General features: G+C 44.1%; 2 protein-coding genes across 2 annotated transcripts in view; one reads left to right on the top strand and one right to left on the bottom strand.

Annotated features, from left to right (window-relative positions):
* The window catches only part of GHRHR (growth hormone releasing hormone receptor), a 1,095,940-nt gene that overhangs the window by 664,500 nt on the left and 412,646 nt on the right, over window positions 1-18,794 (top strand). The window lies entirely within an intron of this gene.
* Window positions 1-18,794, bottom strand: part of LOC127045887 (pituitary adenylate cyclase-activating polypeptide type I receptor-like) — a 37,807-nt gene that overhangs the window by 15,959 nt on the left and 3,054 nt on the right. The window contains exons 2-6 of the mRNA XM_050942700.1: window positions 9,590-9,689; window positions 7,496-7,603; window positions 4,932-5,041; window positions 1,587-1,684; window positions 240-372 (exon numbers count right to left, since the gene is read on the bottom strand). Coding sequence (XP_050798657.1) covers window positions 240-372; window positions 1,587-1,684; window positions 4,932-5,041; window positions 7,496-7,603; window positions 9,590-9,689 — 549 coding nt within the window. The remainder of the gene's footprint in view (window positions 1-239; window positions 373-1,586; window positions 1,685-4,931; window positions 5,042-7,495; window positions 7,604-9,589; window positions 9,690-18,794) is intronic.

Below are 18,794 nucleotides of genomic sequence, written 5' to 3'. Positions count from 1 at the left end.
GAATTATTTAAATTCTATTCATTAAAGTAGTGCTACATTGCAACCCTCCAGAAAGATAAAAACATAAATACTCTAATGTGTCTGTGTGTATGCCATAAACATAACAACCCCTAAAGTATGGTGAACTCAGACCTATTTTTCCCCCATAAAACCAAAATACAGGAAATCTCAGTGTTACCTCTGTAACAAGGATTAACCAGTAAAATCAAACACAGTGAGAGAGAAGAAAAGATTGATACCGTTGACATTAAGCAGTGGTCCATATTTTCATCAGCAAACAAAACAGCATCTTTAATGAAAACAGCAGTAGCTCTGAGGATGAAAGAGACAAACAGGTGCATGTGGATGTAATTCCGCGTACAGTGGAATTTTCTGAAATGAGAAAATAAAAAGGAAAATCATTCTTCAAAGAGAAATTTCAGTCTGCCCCATCTGAAAACCAAACAGGAATCAATTCTGTCTTCAGACATCACTCAGTGAGTCAAAACAAGTAAAGTAGGGCACGCTTTCCCTGTCGTGCCCCAGCAATGTCTCACCCTTGAACTGGAGAAGCCATCTCTAGAAGCAAGGCAATAGGTAGCTCATTCTCTTTGTTTCTGGGCCTCCACTGCTATTACTATGGAAAGTGTGGTGGTTTTACGCCTATCCACTGGAAAACAGGCTGAGACAATTTGTGATTTGATTCAATGCTCATTGGAGAGACACTCCTTTTGATTCCGGTGGATACTGGATTGGTCTCTTACTGCATAGGTCACTGTGTTGATGCTAAATAGTAATGATTTCCATTCATTACCACTCAGGCTAGATTTGTACTAGTGGCTTAAAATCAAAAGGTTCAGCCCCTTATCATCCAAACTCAGCACACATAAGGTCATCATAATGGCCATACTGGGTCAGACCAATGGTCCATCTAGCCCAGTATCCTGTCTTCCGACAGTGGCCAATGCCAGATGCTTCAGAGGGAATGAACAGAACAGGGAAATCATCAAGTGATCCATCCCCTGTTGTCCAGTCCTAGCATCTGGCAATCAGAGGTTTAGAGACACCCAGAGCATGGAGTTGCATCCTTAACCATCTGGGCAAATAGCCACTGATGGATTAATCCTCCATGGATTTATTTAATTCTTTTTCGACTGTGCAGTTTATTTTCCCTCAATCTCTGTGCACAGGTCCTATAATCTGTAATGGATGGTACAGGCACATCCGAGGGGAGTTTATGGAGAGAATGTCCTTGCTAAGCATGGGGAAAGTAGTTACCCTATGTGAACTGTAAGACCATCATGACGGTTATGCAGCATTGACACAAACCATAATCCTATTAACACAAACCATAATCCTACTAAAAAAAACAAGCTCCAGGAAGGATAGTGAGAGAGTACACATACATTAAAGTCTTATGTCTTAAAGTGTGCTGGGAAATATCACACCATAAGGGATGGAGAATAACATGGACGGAAATATAGCGTCTGTGATAGAATGCGAAAACTGGAAAATAAAACCATTGGAGAGACAAGTCACAGACATGAGAATTAGGATCAAGCTGAACAGTGTCTCGAAATACCTCAAAGGCTGCTGCGAGCATTTACCTGAAGATGGCAAAGATAACGAGAGCTGTAATGAGTGAAGTCAGAGATGTCGCATAGCCGGCAGTGTAGACATGCCAAAATGCAGAATAATATGATTTCTATGAGAAGAAGAAAAGATACAAAAATATAGATGGATGCACAGCATTCATCCCAACGTGCCCAATTTTACTAAGGCTCAGTTTACTTCAGTAAATAGTTACAAAAGAATCTCTTTTGGTGCTGAGAATATGTCTCTTCCCAGCCACCTCAGCCATATAATATAAATGATACATTATGTCTCCAAAGTGCTTTACAGTGGATAGGGGCTCTAGCCTGGGACTTGGGAGACTTAAGTTCTAGTGTTGGTTCTGCAACTGATCTTCTGGGTAACCTTGAGCAAGGCACTGGCCTGCCCCCGTGCCTCAGTTTCCCCATCTGTAAAATGCAGATAATTATTTGGGCTCATTGAAAACTTTTCTTTGAAACTGGTTTTCAGCAGAAAACTGGGTTTTTGATTAAACACATTTTCTTGTGATGTGTCTATTTTAAAAGGAAAGTTTTGAGGTTTTTTTTCCATTCCACACCCAAAAAGGCTTTCAACCAATACCAGAAAATTTTCATATTTTAGCAAAAAAATTTCAATGTTTTGACAAAATGACAAATTATTCTTCTGCAGAACACTGCCTTTATTGTTTGACCACCTCTAACAGTGACACATACCCCTCCTCCCCGTGTATAGGGCTTTGATGTGTATAAATGTGCTCCATGGGCCCGATCCAAAGCCCCTTGAAGCTACCAGACTCAATTCACTCTAAGAGCTAAGTATTGCTAAGATATGTCTTGGTTTTACAAAACCTTGCAGCTTGGGTTTTATATTTGCGACACAAAACTAGGGGTGCCTGACAGCTGGGCTTCATTTATTTGAAGCACCAATGTTTGGGAGTATTTGGATAAACGCACCTAGCTGTGGCCTATACCAAATCCTCAGTGAAGGTCCAATGGTTCAAGGTGCTGAGCTTTTACAACTCTCATTGAAGCTGATGGGAGGTGAAGTCACTCAGCATGTCACCAGTGTTCAGCACCTTGCAAATTCTGTCGCTAACAATTTTTTTCAATACCTAGGACCAGCTGCAAGGCCCATCAGAACTAAAGGGAGTCTAAGGAACTTGAATGGGCTATGGATCAAGCCTCTAGCGAGTAGACACAGTTAAGCAAAAAGTAACAGAGGAGGAAACTGAAACATTATGGAGTTAAGAGAGTAACCAGCATCCCACGGTGTGTTAATGGGGTTCTTTTCTGAGCTCTGACATAGAGTCCTTAATTCCTAGTTTCAAACTCAACCTACTAAGGGTATTTCTATACTGCAATCAGAGGTGTGACTGCAACATGCATAGACATACCGAAGCTAGCTTTGATCCAGCTAGCTTGAATATCAATAGCAGTGAAGCCAGGACTGCATAGACTAGCCACTCAAGAACATAACCAGCGTCCCAGGTGGTCTTGTACAGCCCGTGCTGCCATGGCTTCATGGCTACTGTTATGCTAGCTCCAGTTGGTCTAGATGTGCTGGTCACACCTCTGATTGCAGTGCAGAGGATCCGAAGTGTTATTGCCTCTTTGATATTACACTTTAACACCACTAAGTTCATTTTGACATGTTGCATATTGATGTATCCTGAGAAAAACAGGAAGCATCCTCAAGCTTTGCCTGTGCAAATTGTTTTCAGTTTCACTATGGGGCCACCTGCTTAGTCCAAATCATAAGGAATCAAAATCCTTAGTTTGTTGCTGGTCAGTCATATTTCCTCAGGGCAGATGCAAGTGCCACATTGTTCACCAGTTCATCCTAACCCTAACCTTGTTTAGCAAAAGGCTTAGGAGATGCCAACAACTCCAGGCTGAAACAGTCATTATCAATTTTAAATAGGTCCAGAAACATTGGCAGTAAACCTGCCCATCGGAGAATCATCCTGGCACTTTATGAAATCACCCTACCGTTGTCTATGTAAGATGCTACACAAAGGTGGAAAGCAGAAGACTTGTTCAGAAGTGCAGGCGCAGGGCCATCCTTACCATACGCAAAGTACACAGCTGCATAGGGCACCAGAAAACTTAGCACACCAGGAAACTGCACACTGCTCCAGTCTCTGCCCTGCCTCTTCCTGTCCCTGGAGACTGCAGCAGGGTTGGGCCTGGACTCACCAGCAGTGGGAAGTGCAGGGACCTGGCCTCAGCTGTGCCACAGGTGAGTGCTGGGGGGCGGTTCCCCTCTGCCCCTCAAGCCAGCGCCCCTCACCACAGAGGCATGGCCCCCCTCCCCCCACAGGGGGCTGCGTAGGGCCCCAGAATAGCTAGGGATGGCCTGGGCAGGCGGGTGGGCCAAAGGCGCTTTCCCCTTCTGGGGTAGCTGACAGAGGCACGGTAAGCAGCAGAGTCCAAACAGGTGAGGGTGAAAAGGGAACTCGGGTTCTGAGTGCACAGAGAAAACACTACCCACTAGCTCTCCCGTAGTGTGTTTTATACACTGTCTCTGGTATTTATTTGACCCCCCATTACCACGGGAGCTGAGCACCTCATAATCTTTGATGGATTTAACTTCAGAACACCACGTGAAGTAGGCCAGTGCTGTTGTGTCCCTGTTTTACAGATGGGGAACTGAGACACAGAAAGGCTAAGCTACTTTCTCAAAGCCACATGGGCAGAGAAATGACTTGAGCCTAGGTCTCCCATGTACCCTAACCACTGGACCATCCTTTCTATCTTCAGAGAAGGCTGTTGAACACAAGTGTCTGGAATCCTAATTTCAAAGGAATCGTGAAGACGACTCTTCTCCTTTCACTGTATGCAGTGTTCCCCCATGGAAGCAAAGGGTTAGGCAGCAGGCTATCTTCTCCATCCAGATACATACAGAACACAGCAGGCCAGACTCTTCTATGCCAAGATCCACTCAGTGCAGGATGAGGGGACCATAACTGGTTCCCTGATTCTCCACTCTGCATTGTGTCAGATCCAGCCCTGATGTCATTCAGACCAAGGGGCCATATGACAGCTGAGAACCCCCGGAGTGCAATATCCCCTAGCCCTAGTCCTCTCCTTGCCCCGGATACCCCCACCTATGCTGGGGCTGGGTTGGGGTGGTGGTGGAGGGGTCAGCTCCCCCGGCCTTGTGGTAGCTTCCTCCCCAGCACCCAGGGAAGTCTCAGCTGGACAGCACAGTCAAATATTCAGCCATTTGCACCACTTATGTGGTGTAGGGTCAGATCAAAGGAGAGAATCTTGCTTATGTATATTCAGCATTCTCAGGATGTTTTCATGGGGGCAGTTCTGGGTTGCTCCTCCTAGGTGCATCTCCACCCCAATACTGACCTGATCTTCAGGGCCTTTACTGGAATCTTCATCAAATCCGCAGGCAATAGAGTATGGTGGGTATGGTTCTGACCAATATGCCTCCTGTGTACAGTTTCTTTGCAGAAAACCTGAAACAGTGAAACACATCAGCAAATGACCCATGTTGTTTAGCACTGACAAGAAACAGCTTATCCTTAGTGCCCAAATCCTCAGATCTATTATATTACTTATCGATACTTCTGGACGTGCCAACTGCTTTTAGCAAGATTGGCTATACAGAATTAAAGCTACTTTCGCTATCTACCTTGTGAAAGGCTGAGACAAATATTCAAATGAATGGGGATGTAATAAAGCAGCTTCCAGGTTTATATAGGAATTGCATACTGTGAACTTCACCTAAGTCATGCATCCAAATCGTGCCTTTAAGAACCAGTCTGTGTCTTGAGACATATGACTACTCAGTTGATTAGACACACAAGGTGGGACCAACATGGCTACAACAGCACTGTATACCCACTTTATAGCATTAATAACAATACTCTGAATTTCTGTAATATCTTTTACCCAAGGATCTCAAAGCACATATCATTTCTGATCACTTCCAAGCCTGAAAGACTTAAGCCTCTCAACACTTCAGGAGGGTAGGGTAGTATTATCCCCATTTTACAGATGAAGAAATTGAGGCTATGTCTACACTACCCCGGGTGTGAATAACTGGGTGCACCAAAGTGCTACACTATAACTCCTCCACACGGATGTTGTGGGCACAAACTAAAAGGTTCTTAGTTCACATTTAATGTAGTTCAGTTTGAAGAGGAATATGTTAGCAGAGTCATCAATAGCTTGCCCAAGGTCACCGAGGATCTGCAACAAAATCAGGAATAAAAACCAGGAATCCTGGCTCAAAGGACCCCACTGCAAAACCATCCATCCTCTCAATTGCAGTAGGATAGACAAAGCTATCTGGGCTCTGACATTTGGGCTCCCATCCTTCCAGTCGTACAAATGATGCCACTATATTAGCAAGATACTCTCCACTGATTGTCACAGCATTGGGCTTTTGCTTTTAAATGGTGAGCTGGATTACTGCTAGAGCTGGCCAACATTTTTTCAATGAACGTTTCACTGTTGAAAAACACCATTTCATCCACATGGATAATTACTGCAGGAATTTGTCAATTTGATGAAATTTCTTTTACGGGGAAAAAACCCATAGAAAAGCAGCATTTCAGTCTTCTTGGAATGGGCCATTTCAATTTTTCATTTCAAAATTACTTTTCATTTTGAATTCTTTATTTGAAATTATGAATGATAATAGCAAATATAAAAAGTCAAACTGTGAATGAAACATTTCAATTTTATCAAAATGGAACATTTCAAATGACCAGACACTATTTTTTCCCAAAAAAATTAGCTTTGTGAGAAATTTCAATAAATCTTTTTTTAATTCCAATTTGGAACAAAAATTAAATTCGAAAGGTCAGAATTTCCCATAGAACGCAAATTCTTAGTTTCCACCAGTTTAATTATATAGTTATCAACTTTCAGACTGCGCAATTGGGCAAGAGATTACTTTAAAAGGGCCTATTTCTTTGAGTAAGGGTGGTCAGGGCCTTTTATTTTCCACATCAAATTCAATCACAACCTTTCCAAATGCAATTCTAATCTATAGCATATTCATGCTGGGAAGTGCTTCTGTCTTCCAAATTTTGGGCTGCTAAATTTTCTGTTTTCTAAGCTACTGTGCATAAGGGCCAAATATGTCCTTTGTATTTGTGCATGTCATTTCTACTGCTTTCAATACCATTGCAAGTAGTAGTGCATTCCCAAGATGATTGCAAAAAATCAGTCTTTACTGACTTTTCTCCATCTCTTTACAAATGGCTCTGATCAGACAAGATCAGAACGGGCAAAAGGATTATGAAAGTACTGCTGTCCAAGTGGAGGTATTTGTGTACTGAAGGAGATCAATGGTTTATCCAGTCCATTATCTGGTCATGGACATTGGTATATGTAGGATACATTAGAGAACCCCCGCCCCAAAAAATTACCTAATGAATGTTTGTAACCCTGAAAAAGAATTCTTCCTGACACCAGTAACTTTGTGCCCTGATAGCAGTGGCAGATTACTGCATATGCCAATGATGCCTGGGCCCATGGGCCCCAGTCAATTTGAGGCCCCCAGAAAAATCTCCCCCCACCACAGCCCAAAAGCAGAGCTTCTCTAGTCTCGGTGCCACAGTAGGTGGGGAGGGGCAATGAAAGGAGCGAGTGTGGGGCAAGGTTGCGGGGGGAGCAGGTGGAACGGGGGCGGGGCCATGGGCAGAACTGGAAAGGGTCTGCAGGGGAATGGGTGGAATGGGGCAGGGCCATGGATGGCACAAGGGCAGGGCCACAGGCAGAAGTGGGGGGCATAGCCACAGTTCTGGTGCCGGGTCCCTCTCGCTTGCTCCAGCCCCGGGCCCCAGAACTCGATCCAACTCTGCCTTGATGCATGAATGTTGATTGCCTTAGTATCTTAGCCCTTATGCATATTTTTAAATGGCTAGGAACCTTAATAATAGGGAAAAAAGCATTCTTGCCCTGTATGTTGGTGATTTCTTCAAAGAAACCAGGGCATGCAACTTTTACCACTTCTCCAAAAGTGGCTTTGGGCCAGCAACTCAGTCCATCCCAATCCCCTGGGCATCCTGGAAAGAAAAAGAGTCTGAAATTAAAGAGACGCCTGCAGAATGAGGCATTTGAGAAGTCTTGCAATCGCTTACCAAAAGATTGCCCATGTCTTTATCAGAGGACCAAGTGCAAGAATCAGCTGCAGTTCTTACTTAGCCCAGATTCACAATGGCATGGTGTGACGCTGGCAGACCAGGTGCCACCTCTTGCCAAGGCTTTAGGTGTGTGTTAGTAACTGGTTGAGATGGGTATTGGGCTTCTAACAATGTCTTTAGCTTTCAGACTTTATGAAATGCTTGTAAATTGCTGTATGCATTAATCTCACTTATACCTTCCTTGTCACCTGCTCTAAGGAAATATTTACATTTTTGCATGTAACTAAAAAAACTGTTTGCTCTGAAACTGTAAACCCAGTCAGGAAGGACCATCTCCTGCACAACAAGAAGGCCTATCAAAACTCTATGGGCCATTGTGGGCCATCACAATACACAGACTTTGTTAATTACCCCCTTGCACCCATGGAGAGACTGTGTGCAAAAGCGCTCATCCCATCAGCTTGAATTCTGGAAGAAAGAAATAAAAATCCCTGACAAGAATTTTTTTTTAATTTCTTTTGCTGTCTGGACTCTCCTGTAAGAGCTACTAAACTGAAAGACATTTGGAGCTGACAGATTTCTGCAACTCTGTCACCTTGTAAAACCATAGAGTGTATCTCAATTTCGTATCTATGCTTGCCTGCTTTAACCGTGTAATAACTCTCTCATTTCTTTTCTTAGTTAATAAATCCGTTGATAGTTTACTATAGAATTGGCTACAAGTATTGTCTTTGGTGTGAGAGATAAGGTACAAATTGATCTGGAGTAAGTGACTGGTCCTTTAGGACTTCGAATAACTTATGATCTTTGGTATATAGCAACCATCTATCACTAAGTCCAGCTTGCTAAGGAGACTGTCTGTGACTCCAAAGTAAGACTGTATTAGTGTTTAGGAGTTCATGCTTGCTACGGGTGAAATCTAATTATAGAACACACAACCAATTTGGGATCTCTGTCCTGCTTCTTAGCAGTCCACTATAAGGTTGGCACTCTCAGTTATGAGCCACTCCAGGCAGCATGACACATGGTTGTGCTAAATCCCATGTAATTCCACAAATTAAGGGGGATGTTGTATTTCTGTTTTACAGTCATGGACACAGTCTCTCACATATACATTTTCCAGCTCATCTGTATCTTTTCTGTTCTTGAGAAAGTGGACGTAAGAGTCAAGCAAATGCAATCCTAAAATTGTACAGTCATCTTGAAAACGGAGCTCTTTTAGTCAGTAAAACAAAACTGGGCATCAAGAAAAATTGCTAATGGGTTTATCCTCACATCACATCTGTAAGTTAGGAAAATACTAGTATTCCCATTTTACAGGTAGGAAACTGAGGCACAGAAAGACTAAATGATTAGCCCAGAGTCTCACAGGAAGTCATGACAGAGCAGGGAACTGAACTCCAGTCTTTTAAGTCTCAGGTTAATATCTCAGGTTCAGTTCAATTCCCTGCTCTATCACAGACTTCCTGTGAGACCCTGGACTAGTCAGACTTTCTGTGCCTCAGTTTTATTCTGTAAAATGGGAATAAAAGTAATTGCCTACTTACAGGGGTGATGTGAGGATAGCACAACTAGCATAAATTGTCATAGCTCCACTGAAGCCGATGGTCATGTGACAAATTACACCCACAAAGAATGTGCCCCACCTAAGGTTAGAATACTGGCTATGAATGTAAGCAATGCACAAATAAAGTTTATTATCAACATAAAACGCCACTACAATAAAAAAGAAATCAGAGATGCTGCAAGATGCAAGTTCTTTACAGAGCACAAGTGATGAGAAAAATCAGGCCAAACCTTCCAAAACTTTACTCAAGAGAACAGTCCTTGCTTATGTGGCTAGCCCTATTGAAGTCAAACAAAGACAGTTCATGTTAGGTTTTGCTGCATGAGGCCTATGTCTCTCACCTTTTAAGTTGGGTAAAGTAGTTTCATTTTTTTCTAAACATAGAGCCTGGTCTTTCACCACCTGTTGGAATATCTTGCATTCCGGATGGATAGAAGCAACCTAGGCAAGACATAGATAGAAATGGTGGATGCGATTTAACAGGTTGCATTGTGAACAACTCTCCCCTTTGCTGACACATTGGTAACTACGCATAGGTGTTCTAAAGAATCTTAATGCAATTATTTCTGATTTCCCGGGGGTGCTCGACCCCTGCTCTGCCCCAGGCCCTGCTCCCACTCCACCCCTTCCCCCAAAGCCCTGCCTCTTCCCGCCTCTGCTCTGCCCCCACCCAACCTCTTCTCACCCCTTTCCTGCTTCCTCCCCTGAGTGCACCCTGCCCTCGCTCCACCTCTTCCTACCTCCATTTCTCCCCCATCTCCCCCAGTGCCTCCTGCCCGCTGCTGAACAGCTGTTCATGAAAATGTGGGCCTCTTAGGTGCTGAGTTATTCACCTTGCTAGAGACCATTTCTGTTGGCCCCAGATGAAGGAGGATATTGAGCACTATGTAACTCAGGTCTGTCAATGCGTAAAACAGCTATTCGGAGGCGGGCAGGAGGCGCTGGGGTGAGGAAAGGAGCTGACTGGCGGGGCCCACCAGTGGGCGCTAAGCACCCACTATTTTTTTCTGTGGGTTCTCCAGCCCCAAAGCGCCCACAGAGTTGGTACTTATGAAATTAGACTGTCAGTGCTTTGGGGGAGTGACTGTCCTTCTGCTCAGTGTTTGTACAATGCCTAGTGCAATGGGGTCCCAATTCCAATTGGGGCCCGCACAATAAAAATGATCCACAATAGCAATTCCATCAAGGAGGAGCCACGGTGTGAAGTCATGGCGTCTGAGCGCATGTGTTTATATTAATGGCCATGGTGATACTTACAGAAGATGGGCAGTGGGAAGTAAAGTAGCAGATGAGTTTTTCAATATGGTCTGAATTCTGATATACATTTTACATTAACAAACAGGTGTGACCCTGCCTTCCCTGGGGACCCCCCACACTCCCACTAAAGTCAACAAGAGACTTAGGGGGATGCAGTGAAAAATCTCCAGATATTTAAAAACATGATGTCAGTGCATACATCAGGAAAAATGAGGGGTGTCCAAACACTCATAACACTGAAGTTCTCCTACTAAGCTGAAAGAGGTGAAATCACAGTTAAGAACAGTGAAATAAAGTGGCATTCTTGGCCATGGCTCGATCTGGATGGCCCTCACCATGCTAATGTCAGTTCACAATCATTTATGGATTTTTATCCTCACGACACCCTGAGGTTGACCACCTTTTCAAAAGGCAAAAGCAGGAGATATGCAGCAGCCCTGGCCCCCTCTGTGGCTCCTCCCCCTGCTCTTCCTCTTCCCCTCCCCCATGTCCTAGCCTTCTGCAGAGGGCAGAGCAAGCCCCTGCCTGTGTCCCCACCCTCCAGGGCATGCCACACAGGGCAGGGTGGGGACACAGTGGCCTGGACTCCCTGGGCAGCTCTTACTACTCCCAGCTGCAGCTTCCGGCCTGGCCAAGGGGTGGGTCCACGGCAGGGGGGAGAGAAAAAGTAGGGGTGGAGCCTCATAGTGAGGGGTGGCTAATGCCCACCGCAGTCCCCCTCACCACCACCACTGGGAAGAGACTGGTGCTGCCTCTAAGCCTGGGGCAGGCACAGAGCCATGCTGCAAGAAATTCGGGACTGTCCCAGAGTCATTCAGGGACTTGAACACTGCATTCCGGGACTGTTCCGCCCCCCACCTGAGGTACTCCTCCCATTTCACAGATTAGGAACTGAGGTATAAAATAGACTAAGTGATTGCCCCAGGTCATACAGGAAATCTGTGGGAGAACCAGGCTCTAAACCAAGAACTTCAGAGTCCCACACTCTTACCTTAGCCACTAGGCCAGCTTTCCTTCCTACACCTCTTTTATTTGCAGCAGAGCCTGAGGAGGCCAGGAAGGAAAGGGGAGACAGATGGTGGTGCTGGAACAAATCTTTGTGTGCTCAATTTAATTTGATCCTATTCGGATTTTCAAATTGTCTCCACCAACCTGACAAAGGGCCTGATTCTCCCCTCTCTTTCACTGGTGTGAAACAGGAGTAACTCCACGGAACTCAGTGGCGTTACACAGCGTAAAACAAGTATACGTGAGAGGAGTATTGGAACCAGAGTGTCTGAGTGCTGTGTATTGACAGCACCAAAGTTTAATTCAGCTGAAGCCACTGGGACCATATGAGTGAAAAGGCAACACGATTTGGCCTTTTGCAAGCTGGCCTATTTAAAACCCACCCAGAAGCACTGAAAATACTGATTTCATCTAAGTGATAGATTGTAGATGTACTGAGACATTTCCGAAGAACACTGTAAGCCATCCTAAGCTTCCAAAGACTTTGAGAGTACAGTACAGTCTTGTCTTTTATTGTACCAATCCTGACAGTACCACTACACTGGGTTTCTTTTTTCAGTCACAGGCAGTTGATTTATAGGCTTATAGAATGCTGTCAATAAACAACACAATTTAATGGGAAATCAGGCTTCTGTTCTTAGCCTGAATGGAAACTTTACTGCCCACATAAACAGTTAAAACTGCACAATAATATCCACCTAGAAAAAAGGACAAGACTTCATCTTGAAAAATCCTTTGCAGGAACACCTAAATTTGGGGCTTTAGAGGACCGTGTGCCTTTTAAATGTGCGGCATCTGAGACGGTTCACATGCCCTAATATTAGAATGGAAAGAAAATTAAAGAGTTAACGTGGAAAGAAAATGAAGACACGCTGTAAGCAATGGTTAATTTTCACCCATTATGCTTTGACAATGGGTAGCCTTAAATATATTCTTTTTAAATCAGCATGATCACCTCCTAAAATAGCATCTCTCATTATTGTACATTAGGAACACGCTTCTGAATTGCTATTATTCAGAATTCAACACAATGCTTCTTAATTTTTTACATTTTCAAATATATTGTGTGTTGCCCTGAGCTGGCACAACAAACAACTTTAGAAGCAGTAATAAAATGATGACTACGAAAATCAATTGCAATTTACATTTTAAAAAAACCACCACCATTCAGTGGTTTGGCTGGAAATAAGGTGTTTCTTCAGCTCCTGAAGTGTTGGTAACTAGTTGTTGATAATGGGAAACTGTTTATAGTTGGGATATTTTTACGCTGGGTGTTCGAAAATCATTGTACAACCTGGTGCAATGCAATTTATGTAGCATAGAGAATCCTTTCTCTGACATATCACAAAGTGAAACCAGTTGGCAGCCAGTGTCATCATTATATAGGGCTGGCTTCTGTCCCCCTGACATCGAGTAGAACCTAATTCTGAAAATGGTCCCACTAATGAGAATGGGACTACTTGCAGAATATGGTACTATTCAGCATAAGAGTGAATCAGGTCCTTAGCATTTAATGTTTATGGCACCAAAAGGTTGCATGGAGGTAAAAGAAACAGTCCCTGTACTGATGGGCAGACCATGAACACTATAGGATCCAAATTATATTGTTCCATCTGGATGTAAGTGGAGTTATGTGTGTCATATATGACTGCATTGTCAGTACCCCTCCCCCACCCCCCATTCCTATTGCTCTGAGCTAGGGTGACCAGCTAGCAAGTGTGAAAAATCTGGACAGGAGATTGAGGGGCGAGTAATTGGTGCCTATATAAGACAAAGCCCCAGATATCGGGACTGTCCCTATAAAATCAGGACATCTGGTCACCCTACTCTGAGCATTAATCTGAGATCAGGTGGGTTTGCTGAGCATTTTAGCACTTGATCCATTTCCTGCAAGAGAGATCCACTTTCCTGTAGATGCAACTTAAACCTGCCTTATCAAACTGATGGGGCTTGACCTGCTGGAATTCTAAACTCAATGGCTCAATGATTTCCCCAGTGCAGTAGCTTGCGCAAGTTTCTCTCAGCTCTGGTATAATGCAAGTCTATCCTCAGGATTAGGTGGGTCTCTTTGGCTCTTTGAGAATTAAGATGCTCTATATTTGAGAATCTATCCAATTCATGCATGGTATTCTAAGGCAGCGGTCACTATGTTATCCCTACCAAAAGTGGAAACCTGATTATGTTCCAGGCTGCTGTTGCTTCTCCTCTCCCTTACCCTATTCCACTGCTACCAGAACAGGTCATCTTCAGGGTTATCTTATTCAGTTATTTTAAGAAAAGTTGTGACCCCCTTGGCCACTAGCATCTATCTTCATTGGTCTTCATTGCTAGGAGTTTGGCCCATACACAAGTGTTAACTAGAGCTGGTAGGAAAATGGGGGTTTATCTGCTGAAAAAGTCTACAAAACAATATCAAAATATTCAGTTTCATCAAAAAATTTCCACAGACAAATTTAAATATTCATCAAAAAACTAAAAAATCCAAATCTTCTGCACAGAAACCAGATTTTGTCAAGAACATCAAAACAGTATTTCATGTCAGTTTGACCCAAATTGAAATATTTTGGATTGCTAAATGAAATCAGAATATTTTGATTCAAGGCTGGTTCAGTATTAGACTGAGTCCACATGTGCTGCTGTGATACCTCATGGGAGTTGTACTTTGGGTGCATCAGCCTCTCATTTTCCCCTGTGGGTGAGTATCTCTGGCCAGACTATATGTCCCCTGGACTATAGGAAAAAAGGGGAGAGAACCCTTAGCTATCCATCACTGAATGGACAAAATGGGCCAGCGTTCTTGGAATCTGTGAAAGGTGGATCCCTCAACCATGTGGGTTGAGGATGCTGTAGGTGAGAAATTGCCTGAGACCAGGATTACAATCTGTTAAATTTCAGACATTAGAAAGTGTGTTTGAGTTTATTTTATTTCCAATCATTTTCTGTTTCTATCATCTCTGCTTAATATCACTTAAGTTTCTGTTCCTTAGTAATAAGCTGATTCTCGTTCTATTATAAACCTCCCTCAGTGCTGTACATTAAAGTGACGTGTGGGTCCTCAGCTAAACTAAAGACTGGGGTTCATTCTGTCTCGTTAGAGACAGCAGACTCAGAATTTCTGGGAGAGGCCAGTGCAACAGACAGGACACTGCAGAGAGATGCCTCTGGGTGACTTTTGAACAGTGAATGTTACCTGCAAGGAAAGGATTAGCCTGGCAGAGACTCCTGGAGTTTGCTGGCAGGGAGACAGTCTGATGTGGCAGGGAGCTATCAGACAATTTAAGCTCCAGCACAGCTCTCTGTTGCAGAATTGAGAGGTAACATAGTGGCTTATGTTTCTGGGCTCCCTGAGGAGACAGTCACAAGTGCATCATGGGAGATGTATTTAGGCTGGTAAATCCAGCCTATAGAGGAAAAATTGAGGTATGATGCTCTTGAATGACAATGCTTAGAAGGCGCCGCAGCAGCTTCTCAGGAGGATGTGGGTTAATGTCGAACAGAGCTGCAGTGAAACATTTCAATTCAGGAACATCAAAACATTTTGTTTTGACAGCAAAAGTGAAAACAAAGTGTTTTGATATCTCTGAATTTACATTTTTGGTTTTCAGCCAAAAATTTTTTGACTGATGGAGTTTAATCAAAAACTTTTTGGTTTTCAAGTGTTTGTGTTTTTCAATAAAATGCCAAAGATTTCCATGGAAAGCAGACACTTTTTACAATAAATAAAACAAATACAGAGGAGTTGAAACCCTCATTTTCCATTGAAAAACAGTTTCAGTTGAAAATATTCTGCCTGCTCTCGTGTTAACGTCCTTTCTCTTGCAAAAAGAAATCCTAGGAATTCTTGAATAGCTGTACATTTCATTTCAAAGAAAGCATCTCCAAAACAACAGTGTCCAAGCACTATGCTAGCATAGCTCAGTGCAGTCTTACCAGGAATAATGCCACCTTGTGCTTCTCCATCCCGAATTCTTTCTGTGTCCAGGATTTCTCCTAGGAGCCTCCAGTCTAACTGTTGACTAAGATCAATCATGCTAAGATTATGAGCAAGTAGAACATCAATATTTTAACAAGGTGTTTCTTGTTCTAAGCTCCCATTTCAGAAGTAAATGACTAAATATCTCTTTTCGTCAAGACTCCTAGTGGCCTTTGACACAGATCGTCCCAGATGTTAAATATCACGGTGACTCGTCAGAGCTTGCAAATCAGCACAAGTCCAACAGCGGCCCTACCTAAGGCCTGTCTAGCAAGGAACAAAATGATATTGGAGCTATACGCTACCGAGTGGGTAGCCTTACTGAAAGCAAACACGGTTACACAAGAAGAGAGGGAAGATTCCCTTAGAAATACAACTTGTGATGATGTTAAATCTGTTGGCCTTCCTCGGGCTTTAAAAAAAAAAAAGGTAAATTATTTTGCACTCAGAAAACCCTTCTGGCTAGAACATTGTCTGCTGTTGCTGACTGTCTCACTTGTACTTTACAAATACTTGGTTATTCATCTTAAATGATGAACAGGAACAATTTAGGGCTTCAGACTGCAAGCTGCGGCATGTCCTCAATTCACAGTTGTCTCAAACCATCTAAGGTACTTTACATGGCCCCTGCTATCATGGTTTCTGAAGCCTTAGAAGCTTTGCCATATTTATCCTCACAGTAACCCTGTGTCCTATTTTAGGGATGGGGAACTAAGGCACAGATTTGCAAAGGCATCTAGCTCTGAAACCCAATGGGAGTGAAGCACCTAAGTATCATGTGAGCTTTTGAATATCTACCCCAAAGTGACTTGCCCAGGTCACACAGGCAGCCTGCGTCAGAACAGGGACTTGAACGCAGGGACCTTAAGTCCTAGGTTACTGCCCTAACCACAGGGTCATCCTTCCATCTTCCTTCAGAAAACTCAGCACCGAACAGAGGCTGTCTACCTTCAATAGGAATGAGTGTGATGGAAAATCCTAAGTTAGAATGTTCAAGAACTAGGGTCTGACCTTGTAAATAGGTCATATTCTTAACATCAAAATGCTTAGAGCGCTGAAAACTCCAGCATTGTGCAAATAGGAAAGGACGTGATACTCTATTTTGTTTGCTTTGAGAAATGCCTGTCTGTATCAGAAGAGTAACACCACAAGCTGTATCACCTTGGGTGGGGATCCTTTCAGGTCTCATCAACTGAGCAATGCCAAGTCTGACAAGTGCCTGGATGGGAGACCGCCAAGAAACACCTGCCTACTTCAGAAGGCATTACCTACTCAGCTGACAACTACCCTCACAGCTCAGCCAAACATAATGCCCCAAGGACTGCTATGATCCCAAAAATGCAGTCTTCAGACTAGCCATACCACAGTGGTCCTGACAATATGTGGCCATTAAAACTTCTTAGTACATTTTGAAAAAAGCCGGGCTGCGAACCACGGGCTGATATACATTCTATCTATCCTCAGAAAGCCAAGCCCCTGTACAATGTCTCAAACTGGGCAGCTGACTTCACCGGGCCCTTTTGCCAACATAACCCAAAGTGTTCTGAATAAATTTGTAACCAAGTCTGGCTGGACATTATTCACAAGCAGAAAAAAGGGCCACCTTCGTCAGATAAATTCATAGCCTGTAAGGCCAGAAGGAACCATTACGAGGATCTAATCTAACCTCTAACCTATCCTTGCAACAAAGCCCGTTGCCAACTCTGTCCACATATTTATTCAGGGGACACCATCATAAAACCTAGTCACATCAGCCACACTATCAGAGACTCGTTCACCTGCACATCTACCAATGTGATATATGCCATCATGTGCCAGCAATGCCCCTCTGCCATGTACATTGGCCAAACCAGACAGTCTCTACACAAAAGAATAAATGGACACAAATCAGATGTCACAAATTATAACACTCAAAAACCAGTTGGAGAACATTTCAGTCTCCCTGGTCACTCAATTACAGATCTAAAAGTGGCAATACTACAACAAAAAAACTTCAGAAACAGACTCCAAGGAGAAACTGCTGAATTGGAATTGGTTTGCAAACTAGACACCATTACATTAGGTTTGAATAAAGACTGGGAGTGGATGGGTCATTACATGAAGTAGAACTATTCCCTCTACTGTTACTCACACCTTCTTGTCAATTGTTGGAAATGGGCCATCCTGATTATCACTACAAAAGGTGTGTTTTTTAATCCTGCTGACAATAGCCCACCTTAACTGCTTACACTCATATGAAAACATCATATAGCCTCTGTGCTGCCATCTAGAGGTCTGTCTGATAGGGCCTAAAGTTGGGGCCTGTCAGCAGGTCACCACCCTGTGCATATTCTCATGGCCAGGGCCGCCCAGAGGATTCAGGGGGCCTGGGGCAAAGCGGGGGAGCTGTGGTGCTTGTACTCACCCAGCAGTGGTCTGGGTCCGGGTCTTCGGCAGCATTTCAGCAGCGGGGGTCCCTCCGCATCTTCGGCAGCACTGAAGGGCCCCTCACCACCAAAATGCCACCAAAGACCTGTACCGCTGCTGGGCCTTGGCTCACGGGGCCTGGGGCAAATTGCCCCATTGCCTCCCCTAGGGAGGCCCTGCTCATGGCAGGACATTGTGCTGCAGTTTTCTCAACAGAGTTTCCAGCCTCCCTGTAGTGGCTTATGGCTCAGCCCTCTGGCCAGGCCTTTGTGAAAGTACAACCTCCCCTCCCCAGGGTAGTAGAGTCCAAAGGCCCAGTGGGTCCAAAAACAAACACAAAATAAAGAAGTCTTTGGCCCTGCTGGGCTTAGTTCTCAGCCTCTCTGATGTTATTCATGCAGCTGCACTCCCTCTGGGCTCAGTTCTCAGTCCCCAGCCTTCTCCTCAAGTGGGGCATTCCATATCTTGCCCTGTCTTACCACCATCAGCAGGTCCCTGATAAACCCAAAGAGTCTAGTGCCAGTCCAGCCTTCTCTCCAAGGAAGTTCTGACCAGCCACAGTCCTGCTCAGCTCAGCTCAGGTCAGGTCAGGTCAAGCCAGCTTCTCTCCCCAAGCACAAGCAGCTGATCTGCTGCCCTTCCCAACCAGCCAGGACTGAGCCAAGCTCTCCTCCTTTTCACAGGCCTGCTTCCCATTACAGGTGTGGCAGGCAAGTTCTGATTACACTCACCCCTTTTCATTAACCCTTTCCAGCCCACATGGCTGTTTGTTTACCCCGCCACAGACCCTGTGTTGTTTTTCGGGTCTGTTTAAAGAGTCTCTATATTGCTCTTTCACCAGCTCTGGTGCCGAGACATTCTCACAAACATAGACTTGACTGTTTGGGCTAAATGGAGTTGCC

The sequence above is a fragment of the Gopherus flavomarginatus genome, chromosome 2, assembly GCF_025201925.1.
Source record: "Gopherus flavomarginatus isolate rGopFla2 chromosome 2, rGopFla2.mat.asm, whole genome shotgun sequence".
Lineage (NCBI taxonomy): Eukaryota > Metazoa > Chordata > Testudines > Testudinidae > Gopherus > Gopherus flavomarginatus.
The sequence above is the reverse complement of the archived record's forward strand: the minus strand, read 5'-3'. Positions and strand labels throughout refer to the sequence as shown.